This window comes from Populus trichocarpa, chromosome 2 (genome assembly GCF_000002775.5).
Source record: "Populus trichocarpa isolate Nisqually-1 chromosome 2, P.trichocarpa_v4.1, whole genome shotgun sequence".
Taxonomy (NCBI): domain Eukaryota; kingdom Viridiplantae; phylum Streptophyta; class Magnoliopsida; order Malpighiales; family Salicaceae; genus Populus; species Populus trichocarpa.
This window is the reverse complement of record NC_037286.2, coordinates 7592244-7610780: the sequence shown is the minus strand read 5'-3', so window position 1 is coordinate 7610780 and position 18537 is coordinate 7592244. Positions and strand designations below refer to the sequence as shown.

The 18537-nt window shown below is 34.6% G+C and overlaps 4 protein-coding genes across 6 annotated transcripts; 2 read left to right on the top strand and 2 right to left on the bottom strand.

Annotated features, from left to right (window-relative positions):
* The first annotated feature begins 2302 nt into the window (after positions 1-2302).
* On the top strand, positions 2303-5357 carry LOC7461812 (uncharacterized). The gene is made up of 5 exons (XM_002302297.4): positions 2303-2693; positions 2762-2839; positions 2948-3023; positions 4666-4739; positions 4833-5357. Exons 1-5 carry the CDS (start codon positions 2562-2564, stop codon positions 4902-4904), a joined length of 432 nt encoding a protein of 143 aa, XP_002302333.3. The 5' UTR covers positions 2303-2561; the 3' UTR covers positions 4905-5357.
* A 4614-nt stretch (positions 5358-9971) lies between these two features.
* On the top strand, positions 9972-12194 carry LOC7467189 (14-3-3-like protein GF14 kappa). 2 transcript variants are annotated; one of them, XM_002302296.3, is made up of 4 exons: positions 9976-10581; positions 10937-11059; positions 11684-11800; positions 11929-12194. In XM_002302296.3, exons 1-4 carry the CDS (start codon positions 10078-10080, stop codon positions 11947-11949), a joined length of 765 nt encoding a protein of 254 aa, XP_002302332.1. In that variant the 5' UTR covers positions 9976-10077; the 3' UTR covers positions 11950-12194. The 2 variants fall into 2 exon arrangements, with proteins under 2 accessions (XP_024450333.1, XP_002302332.1); XM_024594565.2 differs by lacking the exons at positions 11684-11800; positions 11929-12194 and adding an exon at positions 11452-11639 and having other exon boundaries at positions 9972-10581.
* A 647-nt stretch (positions 12195-12841) lies between these two features.
* LOC7467188 (protein CutA, chloroplastic) lies at positions 12842-16086 on the bottom strand. 2 transcript variants are annotated; one of them, XM_024594566.2, is made up of 6 exons: positions 15861-16086; positions 15648-15766; positions 15086-15148; positions 13731-13762; positions 13496-13590; positions 12842-13426 (listed from the first exon to the last, which is right to left on the bottom strand). In XM_024594566.2, the coding sequence occupies exons 1-6, from the start codon at positions 16046-16048 to the stop codon at positions 13375-13377; spliced, it is 549 nt and encodes a 182-aa protein (XP_024450334.1). In that variant the 5' UTR covers positions 16049-16086; the 3' UTR covers positions 12842-13374. The 2 variants fall into 2 exon arrangements, with proteins under 2 accessions (XP_024450334.1, XP_002301083.1); XM_002301047.3 differs by having other exon boundaries at positions 12842-13203; positions 15861-16081.
* A 386-nt stretch (positions 16087-16472) lies between these two features.
* LOC7461811 (pentatricopeptide repeat-containing protein At5g18475) lies at positions 16473-18537 on the bottom strand. Its single transcript, XM_002301046.4, has 2 exons — positions 18413-18537; positions 16473-18072 (listed from the first exon to the last, which is right to left on the bottom strand). Exon 2 carries the CDS (start codon positions 18032-18034, stop codon positions 16505-16507), a length of 1530 nt encoding a protein of 509 aa, XP_002301082.1. The 5' UTR covers positions 18035-18072; positions 18413-18537; the 3' UTR covers positions 16473-16504.

Here is an 18537-nt window from a genome sequence, read left to right as displayed (position 1 = left end):
TATGTTGGGAAGGACCAAAGTAGAAAAGAATTTCAATGATAGATTCAAAGTTCTCATAAAATTATCCACTTTAGTCCCAAACTTCATAGATTATACCTATCATGTACCTTTATATTTTTACAATTCAATTATGGTAAACAAATTTATTTTTGTTATTTTTTAGTCTCATGATTTCAGAGAGAAAAGATAAAGATAATCGTGATTCCAATGGTAGATAGAAAAAATCATTATTAACACTAATTTTGGTCATAAAAATGGTCAATCTTGGTGTCAACGATTCCCATTTGGTGAGAAAGGTTCCACTTAAATGTGTTTTCACCTTGAAATCGCATAAAAAAACAAATATAAACCTAGGAAGACTCTTGGTTTTAGGTTGATTTTAGGCATGTGTGTGTTTTTTAAAGGCTATTTGTGAGTTTGTCAATGTTTTTAAGTTTTTTTTTCAGGTGTTTTGAGTCAAAATGAATTTGAGTCAAAAAATATAGACCTTGTTTTTCCGACCACCGTAATAGGTGAAATTTAGGGAAAACTAAACGGCGAGTTGTCATTTTTTTTTGTTTGAAAAATAATGGGATAGAATACATGTCGTCTACCCCAATTTTATTTTTGAAAAAGTAAGGTCCACGCGCGGGCCCTTTCTAACACCTAGCCTTTTTCTTTGTTTTTTTTATAAAATATTGCCTTTTGAAAAAAATCAAGTTTTTTTTATGTGTTTTTAAAATAATTTTTAATTTGCATTTAAGTTAATACCCTTTTCTCTTATTTTTTTTTTGTACGCAAGATTTTTTAATTATTTTGCATGTATTTAATTTTTAAATAGATTATTTCAATACATCTATAATTTTTTTATCTTGTTCTATATAATTAAATTATTAAAAAATTTATTTATTTTTTATAGTATTTCTAATAAGTGAAACATTGCGAGATACTTTTTTTCCCTTTGATTTTACTCAATTAATTTTATATGCGTGTCTATTTCTATTATCGTTTGATTAAATAAAAAATTGGTTTTAATAATAGAGTCAATTAACATAATCAAGTAAATAACTTGTATTGTAAGATAAAATATCTTAATTTGCATTCATCTCCTAATCTTTTTCATATACATATTTAATTATTATTAATGATTTTATTTATTTATTAATACGTATAATTTTTGATTTATCAAATTAGATATACATGTAAACTTTTTAATATCTAACCCGCGGCTATCAAATAGCTAGTGTTAAACTTAGAGCATGTTTGGGAACGTGTAAATTGCGTTCCCAAAAATTCAGATTTTTTTTATTTAAAATAAATTTTTTATGTTTTTAGATTGTTTTGATATACTGATATCAAAAATAATATTTTAAAAATAAAAATAATTTATTTTAATATATTTATAAAAAAAAATAATTTAAACCGTATCACCACTACAAACTCAAACCCTTAATCTGCCTCACCCATGTGCGCGTGATCACGTATAAATGCAATGGTTTACTCTTTCATGTTTTTGTAGAAGCAGTGATTGAATTTGTTTAAAATTGTTGGGCCATTGACCCAAAAATATAATATTTTGAGTTTCTCTTATCAACCTTTTCAGTTCTTTTCTTTTTCATCCTTGACAGTGTCAATTTGCCAACCGTTGCCATGAGTCCAATACCAGGGTTATTGGTATCAAGTTCGAACCCTGTAATTGTTTATATGATAGTCATTGGAGGCTTACATGGTCGTTAACTTTAGGACTTGTGGGATTAGTCGAGATGCGCGCAAACTGACCCGAACACCCACGTTAAACTAAAAAAAAAGATGGTGCATGAGAAAATAATTGTAATTGTTTTTAATATATTTTTTATTAAAAAAATATTTTTTTGACATCAACGCATTAAAATAATTTAAAAATATAATTTTTTTTATTTGAAATAAAAAAAATATTTTTTTTTAATTTTTCAATTATACAATGATTAAAATAAATATTTATAAAAGTTTGATTTTAAAAAAAAAAAATCTATAAATATAAAAATTAAAGTTATTAGTAATGGAATTTCAGCCCCTCAAACTCTTTCTCTTTCTAAGTTTTCCACTTACTCTCTCTCATTTCTCATCATTTGAAGATCCAGATATGAAAAAAAAAATGATGATCAAAACATTTCAAGAAAAATGATAAAAAAAAAAAATGGTTGGAAACCAATCATTGCTGTGCCTTGAACACTGCTTCACCGCTAGAAAAAACTGCAAATAAAAGGGGTGTGAAATTACTTTCACCTCCTTAACTCCCATTCCAAGCACCCCATGAAAAGAAAACTGTAAATAAAAATAAATAAAAACCCAGGTACAGTGCCCTTCGTCCAGAAACTTCGTTAGCAAACCACACGAATGAAGCCTCATCAGTACAGGACAGAAATAATAATAATGGGGCACGCCGATACATACATGATTGATGATACATATACTGATACGTATCAGAGGACCGACCCACATGGCTGGTGCAGAGGTTTATCCTCAAGAGAAGCAAATCTAAAGTTTGAATCAAGAAAGGGCCTCTCACACCGTTGTCCTGTGTCTCAAGCTCTAACAGTAACATGATGATGTGGGACGAGTGGGACGATTCTCAAACCCAACAACAACAGCAACAACAACAACAACAACAACAACAGCCAGACCAGGATTCTTGCTTTAATTTCGATCTCCTTTCCCTTCTCTCTAGACCCAAGGTGGTTGCATTTCCCTTTGATTTTTATTTTTTTGTCATATTAGGGTTCGTAACTGGCAATGTATGCAGGATTATTATAAAATACTTGAAGTTGATTATGATGCTACGGATGATGCTATTCGATCGAACTATATACGCCTAGCACTGGTTCTTATCCTAGATTTCTCTCTTTTCTTTTTTTTCTTGGGTTACCGCTTTGTGATTTGGATGGAATTTTTTTTCGGTTTGTAATTGGAAGGTTTGGAACTTGTGCAGAAATGGCATCCCGATAAGCAAAAAGACGAGGATAGTGCCACTTCGAGATTTCAAGAGATAAACGAGGCTTACCAGGGTCTGGATTTTACTCGTTCCCTTTTATATTCTTAAATTTCTTTTTTTCCCCTCAATTAGTTAAGTGAGAATTTATGTTGCCTGAAAGTGCCCATAACACTGTTTCTAAGTAATCTCTCTGAGCGTTCCAAGATTGTGTTTGTGCGTGCCAATTACCTCCTATTTCCTTGTATTCTACATGTATAAGTTTATAGATTACTGGCTAGCTGTGTGCCTGGCCTTTATTCATGGCTATTCTTCTCCTAAGATAGTGATTCCAAATGGGTTGAATCCCATGTTGTTTTGCTCTTTCAGCATGAACTCTACAAGTGCAGCACTATCTGTTAAAATTTTTTGTGCTTGGGTGTCTTAGTGAATGTTATAGATCACCGTTTTAGCCAAATAATAATTTGAAAAGTCATGGGAAATAGCATACTCTTGCGAGTTTAAAAGGTGCTTTCTTATCATAAAGCACTCTGCTGCACCCACCCACTCAGCGAGTGGGTTCTCTAGGACATAAGCCTTTTGGAAGTGAATCTCGTAGTTATGATGTTTTTGAAACTTCTGGTTTCATGTTTCTGCTTCTGTTTGTGCACAATTGATTTTGGTGTCTTTCCATGAACTGATTCTAATAAATTCTTACTAGCTAGCTAATATTGATTCCCATCAATCATCTTTCACGCTGGGATTACATAAACTAACAAGTGCAAGAAGTGTGTGTAGCTAATACTTTATGCAGTGATTGGACTCTCTATGAACATGCCACTCTATTGTATTCAACAATGTGGTACAAATCATTCTGTCATTCATGATTCCATTGCATGAGCTGAGTTAGTCAAAAGGAGCACCAGCATATTATCACATTATATGTGAGGTCTTAACCAAACAACCATGAACGATGAGTTTGAAATCTTAATAAGAACGAAGGAAAGAAAAACATTTTAAGCTGACTTCCTTTTTTAAGCCTTTTTAAGAGGATCATTTATAAGCAATCAATCTGTTTCTCCTTTTTAGTGTAGGCAGGAGCAGTTGCTTCCGCGTTTGATTCACAGTTTATCAATGAGAATTAGGACAAATTTATACAATAACGAGCTCAATACCTAGCAGAGTTTCTGCTCATGTTCTGTAGGTCCCACATAATTAGATTATGCGTGGTTAGGTTGGTATTTCTCCTGAAATAGGGAGGTCATTTCCGATAGGATTTCTGGGGAGATTCATGGCTTTTAGTGGCCATGAGAATTTTGCTGCAAATATTTTAAACAGTGAACGACACCCAAATGTAGCAATAGTTAAACTGAGTTTCTGTAGATGGCTGAAATCTTTTTTGGGTACAGAGAAGCCTGTCATACCTAACTAATTGTTCTTTATCATCCATTATTTAACATATGATGAGAATCAATGCCTATTCAAATCCTCGAAGAAACACTTCTGCAGTATACCTTTGTGCCGGTCCTTGTCTCTGTGTGTGTTTGTTTTAATTATGTGAGAAGATGGATTCCTTGACCTGAAGTGCCATGAGCATGATGATGTTAAGGTCTTTGCCCCAGTTGAGGGCACTGGATGTATAGCTTACTCACAAAATCCTTAGCGAAGAACAGCACATACAATTTGTGGCCAGTTATCGTGCATAATTGACGATGGAATCTTGTAATTTTCTTTGACAGTTTTAAGTGATCCTGTCAGAAGGAGAGAATATGACAAGAAGGGGATGATGCACATCTATGATTACAACATAAGCGTAAGTCTTATTTGCTGTTGAACTTTGTTTTTCTTATGCTTGTGCATGCTCCGGCCTGATAATGCCCCCCAATTATTCTTGTGTTGGTTGCAGGAGTACCTCAACCGGTACAAGGGCCTTATATTAACATGTAATGGTCTTGGGATCAGGCATTCAATTTTATAAGCAGAAACAGAGTGCGTGTACATTTGCCACTAATCTTCTTACCTGGTGATTCAAACGAGTAGAACAGCTAGGAATTGGGAGCAGCACAGTTGGATGTATTATGGAATCTAATACGTGCGTCAGTGTATATATATGGGTAGAGCAGTATCCCTGCAAAAGTGTTACGTTATGTGACAATTTTTTTTCTATCTTGGGAGGGCTGCGATCTTACCATCTCGTGGCTGTTTATTTTTCTGATATTGTTGCTTAATTGATGGAATGTTTTAATTTGCCATGACGAAATACGTTTTTCTGTGTCTTGAAGACATCTAATGGGCCCTGAGCTGTGCAGGAGGTTGAAACTCTTCCCTTTACAGATCTCTACCGTTCTTGGCCTTTACTGAATTGGATCCTGATCGCTTGTAATACTATTACATTTCATGAGATGATGAGTTGACGGGATTGGATTGAGTATTTGGGTAATTCGGGTGGGAAAATTTGTCAATTGGATTTTTTTTTTTTTAATTTCCTGAACTGAATTAAGTTTTTTATTCTCTACATTATATTTTTACCAATTTACATTTTGGACCGAATTTTCTGAAATATTTTGAATTTTTTCTGGCGACCCGTGCATTTCATTTCTTTTCCTGTTTTTTTTTTATGTATGTAATTTTGGATAATTGAGCCTTTCAAAATTAAAAAAATAACAAAAACAAAATAGTGTTTTTGAAAAAATAAGTCACTGTAGAAAAGTGGTAGGTTTTGTACATTTTTTAAAAATCCTGTCTATTTTTACGTGATATTTTTATTATTTTCTCATTTGCTTATTTTCTCTCTTAAAGTTTGATTTTTCAATTTCATTTTTTTATGTTACATTTTCAAGTTTTTATTTCAAAACTTTCTTTTGTTTTGCATTTCTTATCGTGTTTATAGTTTGTCTATTTTTATGTAATATTTTATTATTTTCTCATTTGTTTTTCTTCTCTCTTAAACTTTGAGTTTTCAATTTCATTTTTTTATGTTACATTTTTAAATTTTTTTATTTCATGATTTTCATTTGTTTTGCATTTCTTATCGTATTTATAGTTTTGGACGTTGTCCTGTTGTTTATTGGGCATTGATGTTACAAAACTAAATTATAATAGTTAAAAATAACAATTAAAAAAGAGATTATCTAAGTTTATATTTTGAAAAATGGAAGCTTTCTTTGATATTTTAATAGACCACACGTGAAATTCAATGTGGAAAAAGAAAATAAAACAAGAAAAGAAAGAAGAGAAGAAAGAGTTGTTAGAGTCATTCTTTCCACCATGTAGTATCATGGAGGAAGACCTAGCCGGGATGATTTTCACAGCATTAAGGATGATCGTCATTGAAGCTTAGAGCACGCCGCTACAACAAGATGACATTCCTCGCGTGTTGGCGTGTGTGTTACACTTGCCAGACACACGCGCCATACATATTTTTCCTCGTTCATTCAATTTAATCCTTGATTCTCTAGTGTTTTCATTCCATACCCTAATTCTCTAATAACTCTTAGATGTTTTTCCCTCTTGGTTCAAATTGGTCCATGATTTTCTAATAACTTTTTAATTTGATCTAGAATCTTATCCCGGCTTGTTATGATAAAAACCGAATTGGAGATAAATGACTATACGAGAAAAGAAATAAACAAAATGGCTTAGTTGGCTTTAAGTATAGCCCAGCCGAACACAACAAGAAATTGGAAATATACTTGCACCTTGAAAACATATTGTTGTGTTCATGTTTAACTATCTGACTTGTACATTTCAAAAATACTATTATTTGTCACCAACTGTAGAAAAAATAGGCGCCCTCGACACTTTGAAACTCGAGTTGGACATGAAATTGGTTGAAAGGCTTAAGTTTGACCCACTTAGTTAGATTTAATGACAATATCAAAGAGTTTCTAGATCATTTTGACGTGTTAATGTAAAAAATAAAATTTTAAAATAAAAAATATTATTTTAATAAATGGATGTGAATTTTTAGGCAATTTTTTTATTAGCATGTTTTTTTTAAATATTGGCTAAATAACATAATTTTAATAAAATGATGAATTAACATAGTTTATATACGTTGCAATTGAAAAATGCGACATTAAAGCTTGTCGCTGCTTAGAATCGATATTTTTTTTAAAAAAATTATGGAATGGAATACACGTGTAAAGAAAGAGGAGAGAGAAAGAATAAATAAAAAAAAGACATTAAAGACACACTGAAACTTTGATTGTAACACCATCGGTACTATTTAGAAAGATCTTGACAAAAAACGAATTCTATAACACTGACGAAGATCACCAACGGTGACCTGAGTGTACATCATTTGTCACTAAAAGCAAGTGAGTCATCTATCACCTCTGGACGATAAGTGTGACACACTCAAGTCCTTGTTTGTGATCTTTTTAGGTATGATTGGATTTATTTGATCGATATATTTTTTATGGTATCGGTGATATTATAATTAAAATTTTAATACACTTTCATGATTTTTTTTATTTTATTTTTTTCTCTCTTCTCTTTTAATGTGTGACCCCTTTTATAATTTTTGTTTAAATATTTCGACTCTAATTAGCGGCAAGTTTGGATGCTGTATTTTTTAATAAGTATATACTGGGTTATTTTAATAATTTTTTTTTTAAATTGTGTTATTTAATTAATACTTTTTAAAAAATTGCTATTTTTTTTTAATCTGAATTTCAACCCGCTCCCTGAACTTGAAGTCAGTCCATACGATCGTACGGGCCTGACTGATGATTAGCGTTTATGTTTTTGCTTATCAGGATGATGTCACGAGTTTTAATTTCCGAGTGTGGAATCGTGGATTGCAGATTCAATCCTCAGAACTCAGAAGCGTCCTCAGCTCACATGACTGACATCAATCAATGCCAATTGGGTTTTTAAATTACCGCTTCAACAAACAAGAGATATCTCCGTAAATCCAAGCTATTAAGATAATATTCCTTTAATTTGTGAAATCTCATCAGGTGACTTATTCACCCATCAAATGAGTGAGAGATTTCACTGAAAAATGATTTTTGGAAAAAAAGAATATTTCTTAAACTTGGCAGGCAGCGAGCCATTAACCTCTTGAAATTAATAATTTCCTATTTGGAATATAATATTTTTCCAACCACTAGATACATTTCGAAATGTACGGTGATCGGAAAATCCAGTGGCGCGCCGGGAAGAGAAAAACCCTGGAGGAGGGACTCTTGACAGTTGACACCTCCAATGGGAGAAATAGGCTTTGAATTGGTACCGAAAACTAGTTCTTGACAGCCCTGTTGCAGCACAGGCCTCCACTCCTAACAAAAGCACAAGTCAAAATTCAAAAGAAATTCCTAAAACTATAATTTGACCTAGAAAAACACAATTATTATCCTCCTAAACCAGGTAAAATTAACAGAACATAAAGGGCATGGCTGAGGGATTGTAGCAAAGACTTCATCTACTGTATATCGACACAACGAAATGACATATTTGTTATTCTTGATAAAAAAAAAGAATTAATTGGATTTGGAGGGTAATTTTTTTTTACACGGGTAATATTTGTCATTCTAAAATCATTAAGTGGCATCTTAGTTTTTTCTGATTTTTTGAACAATTCAATTATTTAAACATTCTTAAAAGCAAAAAAAATAAAAAAAATTGACTATGATCTATGGACATTATTTTTATTTCCCATTTAATAAAGCACAATGTAATTATTTGATTGCATTTAAACTTGAAATTCTCAAACCATGATTACAAAGGCTTATTTATCATTTCTTTACTTTTATTGCATGATAATTATTTGATTTGATGATCATTGTAGTTATTTGATGAATAAAATAAAAAAAATAAAAAGCTATTGACACATTTATTTTTGGACAACATGTGTGGCTATCTTCAGTAGTTAGAACCACTATTCTATCATGTCATTAGATTCTTCAAGATTTTTTTTTTAGACGGTGCGTGCATGGTGATTTTGTTGGGTTTGATACTAGTTTAACTTTTTTTTTCCTTTCATTTCTCTCCCATCCACCTTGATTTGTGCTCAAAATCTAAAAACATCATAGTAACTCATCAATTTCCTTTTCTTTCATGTTTAATCCCTGTTATTTTAATTACAAATCTTTTACTTGAAAATATAATTTTAATTTGAAAAGTTTTTTTTAATTTCATCATTCTTCAATTTTTCAACTCTCCGACCTAGTTCTCATTCTTTTGATTGTGATTTTTTTGTTTTGAATAATTTCTAAAATTTATTTTTTTAATGATTTAATCCCTATTGTTTTTTTACCAGGTTTTATTCTCATTCATTTTATTACTATTTTTTCGATGACAAGTTTTTTTTATTGATTTTTTTTATTATATCCCTTAACATTAATTTAATTGAGAATTGAGTTTTTTGCTCGAGTCTAGTCTAGAATTTAACGGATTATAATTTTAAAAGACTAACAAGCTTGCTTAGTTTTTCATGTTATTAGATTATGGTTTTTTTTTTATATATTTTTAAATTAATTAAACTTATTCGACTCAATGATTCGGATGTTGATTTCTTTTACTTCCTTAAAATTCCTAGCGTCCCTTTAACTCTTTTATTCTCACACTTAAAAAACTTTTTCTGAGCACATGACATTGTGCCAACACTAATATAAATTTGCTTGAGTCACATTTTTTAAAATGATATTTTTTCTTCTCTTAACATTTAATATTTAATTAATTATGTTTAGGATTTTTAATTTATTTTGATATAAATTTAATGTTATTATTATAATTTTATACACCACATCACAGGTTTCAAAAAATAACCATAGTTAAGATGCAAGTTAATTCAATTTTTGGTCGTTCCGATAATTTTTTTTTAAAAACAGGTGTTGCCATTTAGATAATTTTAAATGTTTTTCTGTCTATATAAATTAAATTTTTATCTTTCTAATGTCTTTATATTATTTTTTAGGTTTTTAAAAAATGATTCCAAGTGCGACGTGGCGCGGAAAAAAAATGGTCTCCGTTTTCGGCCATGAAAATTACCCTCTTACCCTCTGGAAAAGGAAACAACCGTCTCTCGCACAATTCCCCGTATCCAAAAAAAACCACCAACCAACGAAACAAAGAAAAACCACTCTGCTCTCCTACTCAGCTATTCCTCCTAAAACACAAATCCCTCTCTCCTCTTTCAAAAGAAAATGGCAACCACCACCACTGTCCCAGACAACCTCACCAGAGACCAATATGTGTACCTTGCCAAGCTCGCCGAGCAAGCCGAACGCTACGAGGAGATGGTCCAGTTCATGCAAAAGCTGGTCCTCGGCAACACACCTGTCGGTGAACTCAACGTTGAGGAACGCAACCTCCTCTCTGTCGCTTACAAAAACGTGATCGGCTCACTTCGTGCTGCCTGGAGGATTGTGTCTTCAATTGAGCAGAAAGAGGAAGGGAGAAAGAACGAGGAACATGTTGTGCTTGTTAAGGAATATAGATCTAAAGTCGAGAGTGAGTTATCTGATATTTGTGCTAGTATTCTGAGGCTGTTGGACTCGAATCTGATACCGTCCGCTACTGCGAGTGAATCCAAGGTTTTTTATTTGAAGATGAAAGGGGATTATCATAGGTATCTGGCTGAGTTCAAGGCTGGTGATGAGAGAAACGCTGCTGCTGGAGATACTATGCTGTCTTATAAGGCCGCTCAGGTATTATTAATAATCATAATTTTCGTTTTGTTTTTGAAGTTTATCTTGTTCTGTTTGGTTTATTTTTTATAGATTTTGCTTAATGTAACACTTTTGTTTCTAGGGTTTGGATAAATAATTGGGGGGGGGGGGGGGGGGGAGTGGTGGCTTTACTGTAAGAATCTATGATTTTCAAGCAGTATCGGTGATTTTCCAAATTTTTGTGTGTGTGTGTGTGTGGTGGGGGGGGGGGGGGGGTGTGTGTTTAGAATTGAGTGAAGAGTTGTGAATTAAAAGTTTGATTCCATGGAAAGTCGTGTCTCATTTTTTTTTCTGCTTTTCGATTGACTAATGTTGATGTATTGTAATTTTGAAGGATGCTGCGTCTGCGGATCTTGCACCAACACATCCAATAAGGCTGGGTTTGGCACTGAATTTCTCTGTGTTCTACTATGAGATTCTCAATCAGTCTGACAAAGCCTGCAGCATGGCAAAACAGGTATGCTCTTTTTATTTCTAAATACTTTCATCTAATAATTTAAATTTTTAGATTATATGGTTTTATGACATGATATAGAGTCTTGATAGCTAAAGTGTCCCGAGTTTGAATCTCACTGTCATTATTCTCTTTTCTAATTAAAATCTAATTAATAATATAAGATAGTGTAGTACCATGAAATAAATTATCAACGTTTTCTTGTGTGAGTGAATATGATCTGGAATTTCTGAATGGGAAAATGCTCATACTAGAGTCTTTATTGATGCATGGAGGAACATAATCACTTGGGACTCTCGCGAGCTTTTCAAGTAGTTTCAACTGCTCAATCTTTATGATGTGGTGTTGTGCTAATGTACTTGCACTTGCTCATATGCACACACGAAACTTGACAGAAGTTCCAGGTTGTTCCTTCAGTGTTCCTGGCATTCTTCACCACCAATGTTTGTTTCAATGTGTCTGGTTCTAGTCGTACATTGTTTCTCAGCCATTGTGTTTTGAAATGACCAAGGTCCGCATTGCCCTTTGGTACACGCCAACAGGAGATTGCTACAAAGTTATGTAGGCCTTTTGTCCATGAATAAATGTGAGAACTTTTTTTACTTGTCTTACCATCTTTTTGTGCAGGCGTTTGAGGAAGCTATTGCCGAGCTAGACACTTTGGGAGAAGAATCGTACAAGGATAGCACTCTGATCATGCAACTCCTAAGGGATAACCTCACTCTTTGGACTTCGGATGTCCAGGTTGGTGCTTCTCTCCCTCTCCCTGTGAGCTTCTAGTCAATGACTCTTCTGCTGGAAGTTATGGTTTCTCTTTATTACTAGAGAACCTGATTGATTGAGATCTAACCCTTGGCTATTGTTTTCTTCAGGACCAGTTAGATGAGCCATAGAAGGCATCATAAAGCTTGACCGGTTCTAGTCTTCTTCTGGAGGAGGTGGGCTTTGAATGTCATCCATTTGTGTCTTGATTACCAAGTGTGTTAATTTAAGAAAACTGGGCATCACCCTTGTGACATGATGTTTTTTTTTTAATTATTATTTTGACTAAACTTGCTTTTGAATTTCAAGTGCTTCGGAAAGGGTGGGCATTTGATGTGGGTATATTTTAATGTCATGGTTCTTGTTTATACCATAATTTCTCCCTTCTAGACTGACTATACACGGAAGATTTATATGTTCAGGTGACGGAAAATACGTAGACTTAACTTCCCAATGCTTACTCTTTGGAGAAATCTACCCCCTATTTTCATTATCTTAAAACAACCCAACGCAAACAGGGCTCCTGTTTCTGTACAGCTTTTCTGTCAAGCACCAGCCTCGCTGGTTAGTCATGGTTTCTGGTTAAGAACACCATCGAAATAGCTGGAAAAGATAAGCGTAGTTCGAGTTCGTTACTCGTGCTATAGCAAAAAATTATGGTATTCCCAAACTCAAACCTATGGAAGCTTGTCGTTGAAAGATCTAAAGCCCCAAATAATAAAATGAATTGACACTTGTTACGAAGCCATATTCATTGATTTACAGAGCCTGACTTCCATCTCCATATGCACTCGACGCATGGGCTCCTGGCATCAGTGGCCGAACAAGGTTGGATTCGGGTCAAAAAAGAAGATCGTTGGGAGCCGATGTCCTAACAGCAGTTCAAATTATTGGCGATTTTCTACACAATCACGTCACTGCCAAATCGTAAGTGACCAAAAGCACATGCAAATAGTTTCTCACGAGGAGGCCCAGCCAATGACCACCACACATGCTCCAGGCCGGCAGAAGACACCCAGAGGATAATACAACCTAAATAAACCAGCAGATGACTTCGTTTAACAAAGCAAGCAAACACCCATGAAATACATACTGCGTGCTAATCATACTTGCAAAGTCGCCGACACAACATTAAGGGAACCCTTGGTATATAATAACAGGTCCCAATTATTACAGCTAAATACAATACGCAACCAACCACTGACGGGGGGGGAGAACGTCAACATGTGCAAACCCAACTGGTGATGCTAGCCGGTCCCAAGCACTGAGATTTTATATGCTCAGATTGTACAGATGACACGAGTCAGTCCCTTGTGCTGTCTTTGAGCCATTTTAGGTATGGAATGCTTCCACCAGTGATGGGCAAGGAGATTACTTCTGGTACCCTGAGTAAAAGAACAGAAATAAAAAGCAGAATAAATCTCACTGAAAAAAGCTATTCTTTTGCTAAATTCATTTCCGCCATCCCAACATCATGTTCTTCCTGAGCCTTGAGCAAATGCAAGCGTATAGAATCCTAGGAGACATGGCAGCAACATGCCTAGTGGATAAAAAGTTTAATCTTCTTGCGCACCCATAAAACTGCATGTGTTTCTTAACATCTTTAGCCTGCAACAGAAATTTTCTAAGAAACTTTGTTACTTTATTGTGTACATGTTACATAAGCTTTATGCTTACTCATATTCATGGTTTGCTTTGACATGCTCTGTTAGTGCTTCCAGCAAGGATTGCCTGGTCTTGATAATCAACAGTTCCTCAGCATCTGACTGAATCTACAATCAAAATCAAAAAAAGCAACTTTAAACTTGCATAAGGGCTTCGATGCCCAAAAGATCATACAGGAGATTTAAGCATATAATCTCTTCTTCAAGTTTAAGCACATCTTAATTAACCAGGGGAAAAAGATTTATACCTCTCCCTGCCATTGATACACCGATTCAATACCTATATTCACGAAAAACATTGGTTATTTCAGAAAGTAATTTCATGAAGAAGCTATAAAACATCAAATCTGCAAGGTTCAAGGTGATGTGATGACGAGAAAGAGAAAGCCTGACTTAACGAATAACTAAAGCATTCCTGAAAACTACAGAATTAATAATCTATGGTGAGGTGAGTCGCCACCTAAAATTAAAGCAAAAGAACAAAAGATAGACAACTGTCAAAAGATATGTGTATAGGCAAACCACTATGCATAGATCAATCGTTTTTCCTATGGAAAAGAAAAAAGTTTGGAAAACATACGATCGTTCTTAAGTTCACATAAAACCTATGGTTGTATTTACTTTCACATAATTGTTTTGCAGTTTAAATCTCTAGTTTTCTTATTTATTCTAAAAGATTTTTCCGTGAAAAATTAAGAAAATATGTTCATTGGCTACAAATTACTGGAATGAAAAGCAAGGCCCATGTTTGGCTTAACTTAAAACATATAAAGGAATGGATATAAAAGATTAGTTGAACCAAACAAGGCCCTTGTTTTTTATGATGGAAAACTTGGAAAACAACTTTTTTGGTGTTTTCCAGTTTTCTAGAAAACTAGAGAAATATAAAACAAGTATTTCCAAGAAAATTTTTTAATTTTCAAACAGCAAACACATTTTCTATAGTTTTCTATTTCCTAGAAAAAATCTCAAGGAAACTGAAAAATTCTCCGCAGCCAAACACAACCTAACTTGCTCCATAATATATCATCCAACGAAAAAAGTGATAGAAAAAAATCGTTGTGCAACATGAAGGTACATTGAATATTGGACATGTTATAGATGATATGATAAATCTCCCAGTGCTCTCGTCTTTACTTACAAAGCAGCTACAGGGTTACTTATAGATGATATGATAAATCTCCCAGTGCTCTCTTCTTTATTTACAAAGCAGCTACAGGGTTACCCTTCTTTTATTTAGGGGAAGAGGGAGTGGAGAGGTGTTGTGGTACAGGGATGAGTCTCAGCAACAGAAAAGCATCAGGGGAGAGTACATGTGTAGCAGGGTGTTGGGCAGGACGTAAAAGAGTGGAAATCAATTCATAACTCAGCCTGTTACAATGTTGCATTCCTAGTCGTAACCTGATATTACAGTTTATTGTGGTCACACTCCATTTCTCAAAACAAACTCAGATTGTCCAACATGGAAACATAGATTTCCACTTAACCAACACACTCTGAAGCGGATACAGAACCTTTATTAAAATCTGAAAAAGCTATCGTATTTTGCCTGGCTAAAAGGAAAGCAAAGATACATAGCATACAAGAAGAAAGAGGCACATGCCTGGTACTATGTTTACACACGCTGCCAGCTTCTCTTTGACTATGCTGTTAGCCAATTTCTTTCCTGCAGGCATATTGAGAATCATAAATTACAAAATCAAGCATTCAAAACATTGTGTTTTTTAAAACGAGATAGAGATCAAGAATCACAAGAGCTAAGAGATTGAATCAACTTCTGCTATGTTGTGTGCAGATTGGAAAACAACATGAAAAGCTGTAAGAACCAAGAAGTACAAAATTAAGAAAACCTCAACTAAAATAAATAAATAATAAAATGCCACTTAAACTAAGTGGGATTGATACGTTTGATTCATTAATAAGGAAATGAAGAGAATATATATATATATATATATATATATATATATATACATGTTATCAATAAGCAGAACTTCTCCAATTCTGCGGGCAACAATTGCTTAATTATTTTTCAAGTAATGAGGAGGATAATGCTTGATTAAAATCAGAATTGAGCATCTAATTAATCCTTTAAGAGGGGGGGAAAACAAATAATAGACAGAATAACAAATAAAGAAGAGAAACGAAACAAAGAAAAAGACACAAACCTGCTTCTCTATTAGGGACAGTAACATAAACAACAATACTTGGTACGGTGTCGGAATTCCCTTCCATTCTGATGTTCGTAGCTTGTGTTGCTGCTGCTTGGCTGCTGCCAAACTTTGATCTAATCCAAACGTTTGAATGGAATTAATTAAATTACAAGGTAATTATATAATCAAGGCACAAAAGAAGAAGAGATTTTATGGCTTTTTATTTACCTTAAGAGAGGAATAAAGGGGAGAGATTGAGCGCTACCCGTTTTGAGAGAAGAAGAAGAGAGATTTGTTGGGCATAGATTAGAGAGGCCTAAGCTTATCATGCAAAACGCCCCGACTAGAGGCAAACGCCGTCGTATTGTTGTTGAAGGGAGGATTGATGCAGCTCTTGAAAAGACTGAGGAAGCCATTGCTACTTATAGTCCTGTCAAAGAGTACAATATTATTCATTTCTTGATCTCGAGTTTAGTTTGATACTCTCACCGTCTGAGGAGGAAAGTTTTCATTCCAGAACTATCTGATTCTGCCACGTTATGCATTTAGGAACAGTTTGATATAATCTAGCGGTCGATGGGGTCTTGTTTTAGTTATGAAGGAACGACAATGCGTAACAAACACAATCTTGCTTGAGTGACATGTCGTTCAGAATCGTTAAGAGAAGGAGAAGTTCTGGACATGCCTCCGAGGAAAGACTTGCCTATCGTGGGAATAGTGAAGAAATAAGAGTTGAGAATTCTGTGGGAATTTGAAGAGAAGGGGTTGCTTCCATTTGTCACCATGGATGCTTCAATCTTGGTCAAGCTGCAGATATGTTTGGTATATTTCATACAGATATCAAAGAATAGGTGGTGATAATTTCATCAAATTCACGAAGGTACAAAATCTTCACATTCATTTGCTGTTAACTCATCAAGCAGTTCAAATGCAAGTAACAGCTTTCTCTCTCTGCATACAAATTCAACTAAAAGGGCCCAGGAATCTTGCTCTGGTTTGAATCCCATCTCCGCCAATCCATACAACGCCACAACTGCATCATCTGCCATTCCAGCTTTACAAAGGCCAACTAACAACTCGTTTGAAGTTGCATGATGGGGTACAAAGCCTCTGCTAAGTGTCAAACCCAAAAGCTCAAGAGCCTTGTCTAAGTCACCTTTCTGGCACAAGGAATTCAATACAATCCTGTAACTCGCCTTGTTTAGATAAATACCTTCGCTAGAGAGTCTGTTAAGCATCCCAAGCGCCTCCTCAGTCCTACCTTCTCCACAAAATCCTCTAAGTAACACGTTAACAGTTACAATGTCAGCTTTGCACTTTGTTTCTTTCATCTCTTCGAGCAACGCCATGGCTTCATCAATTCTACCAAACCTACAAAAGTAATTTATCAGTATCGTGTATCCAACTGTATCTTGTTTCAAACCAAAGATCTTCATCTCTTCAAAAGCATCCATGGCCTCCTCTAACCTTCCCTCTTTGCAAAATCCACTCATGAGGGCTGAGTAATTAAATACATTTGGGCTACATCCATTACTCTTCATAAACTCCATTATCTTCTTTGCCCGGTCAACTTTTCCCCAACAGGAAAAACCATTGATTAGAACATTATAAGTAAGGGCATCAGGCAAGATTTGATCCTTCGACACCATCTCCTCGAACAATTCAATTGCTTCTTTTAACCTTCCACTCTCACAGAGACCATCCATCAGAGTTGAGTAGGTAATTAAATTAGGATAAGAAATGCTAGACTTCTTCATCTCCTTCACCACTGCAAAAGCAGATTCAAGATCACCACTTTTACAGTGATACTTAATAAAGATGTTGAAAATGCAGGTATTTGGCTTCAGCATGTGATCCTTATTCAAATCCAATAAAAAACCCCGCAACAAATCAACCTGCTTTGATTCAACCAGAAGATTCAGACACGTGCTGATGGCTTTAAGCGATGGCTTTTCACGAACAATTGGCTGGATTTTATTAAACATCTCGACCACTCTTTCAAACTCAGATGACTTGGCAAAATACTTCATCAGATTAAGGAATAAACTCTCATGAAACTTGCAAGTTTCATACATCATTTGCCGAAGAAGAGCATCAACAGCCTGAAACTTCTTAGCTCGAGCAAGCTTATCAATTATAGTTGAATAGGTAGCATGATTATGATTAAAACCCTTCTGCTCCACTACCAAGTTAAATATTTCCAAGGCATGTTGAGGATCCCGCTCATGTTTGATCAAGTTTACGGCAGTCTCGTGAGAAATAAATTTGGGTTTCCTTCGTGGTTCCAGAAGGGTTTTGGGTGGGGGGTCCAATTTAGGTGTTAAAAAATGAAGAGGAGAGATCCATGGAAGCGAGGAGAAAGAGCGATGCTTGTGGCAAATAACAACTTTCACAGAATTCATCAAAACTACTGCTTCCCCTTTTTATAGCACTTCATAATCTGAAAAAATACGACCCCTGTTAGCTTTTCTTAATATATACCAGAAAAGCAAAACCATTTTGAAGCCAATTTTAATCACTTATTCCATACAAAATCACCATTCAGTACAAATTATTATAGCAATCTGAGAGTTTAAACATAAATTACAACAATGATTACGTCGAAGACAAGACAAAAAACATAGTTAAGGTTACCATTATCCTCGTGATTAATTCAGCTATAACTAAGGAGCTAGCACATTGTCATCAATAGAATCCGCATAAAGGAATAAAAAAATCTAAGTGCGTGAAGTTAAATAGCTAAATCTTCATGAAAACAATGAGATAAGAGAAACACTAGCCTGTTTGTGTCATAGGGGGGCCGAGATGGGAGAGTGACTGCGCGAACTCCGTTTGAAGAGGTGAGGGCAGGGCGGAGGTGGAAGAAGGAGACGGGGGGTCGAGTCCAGTAGAAAGCAACAGGTTT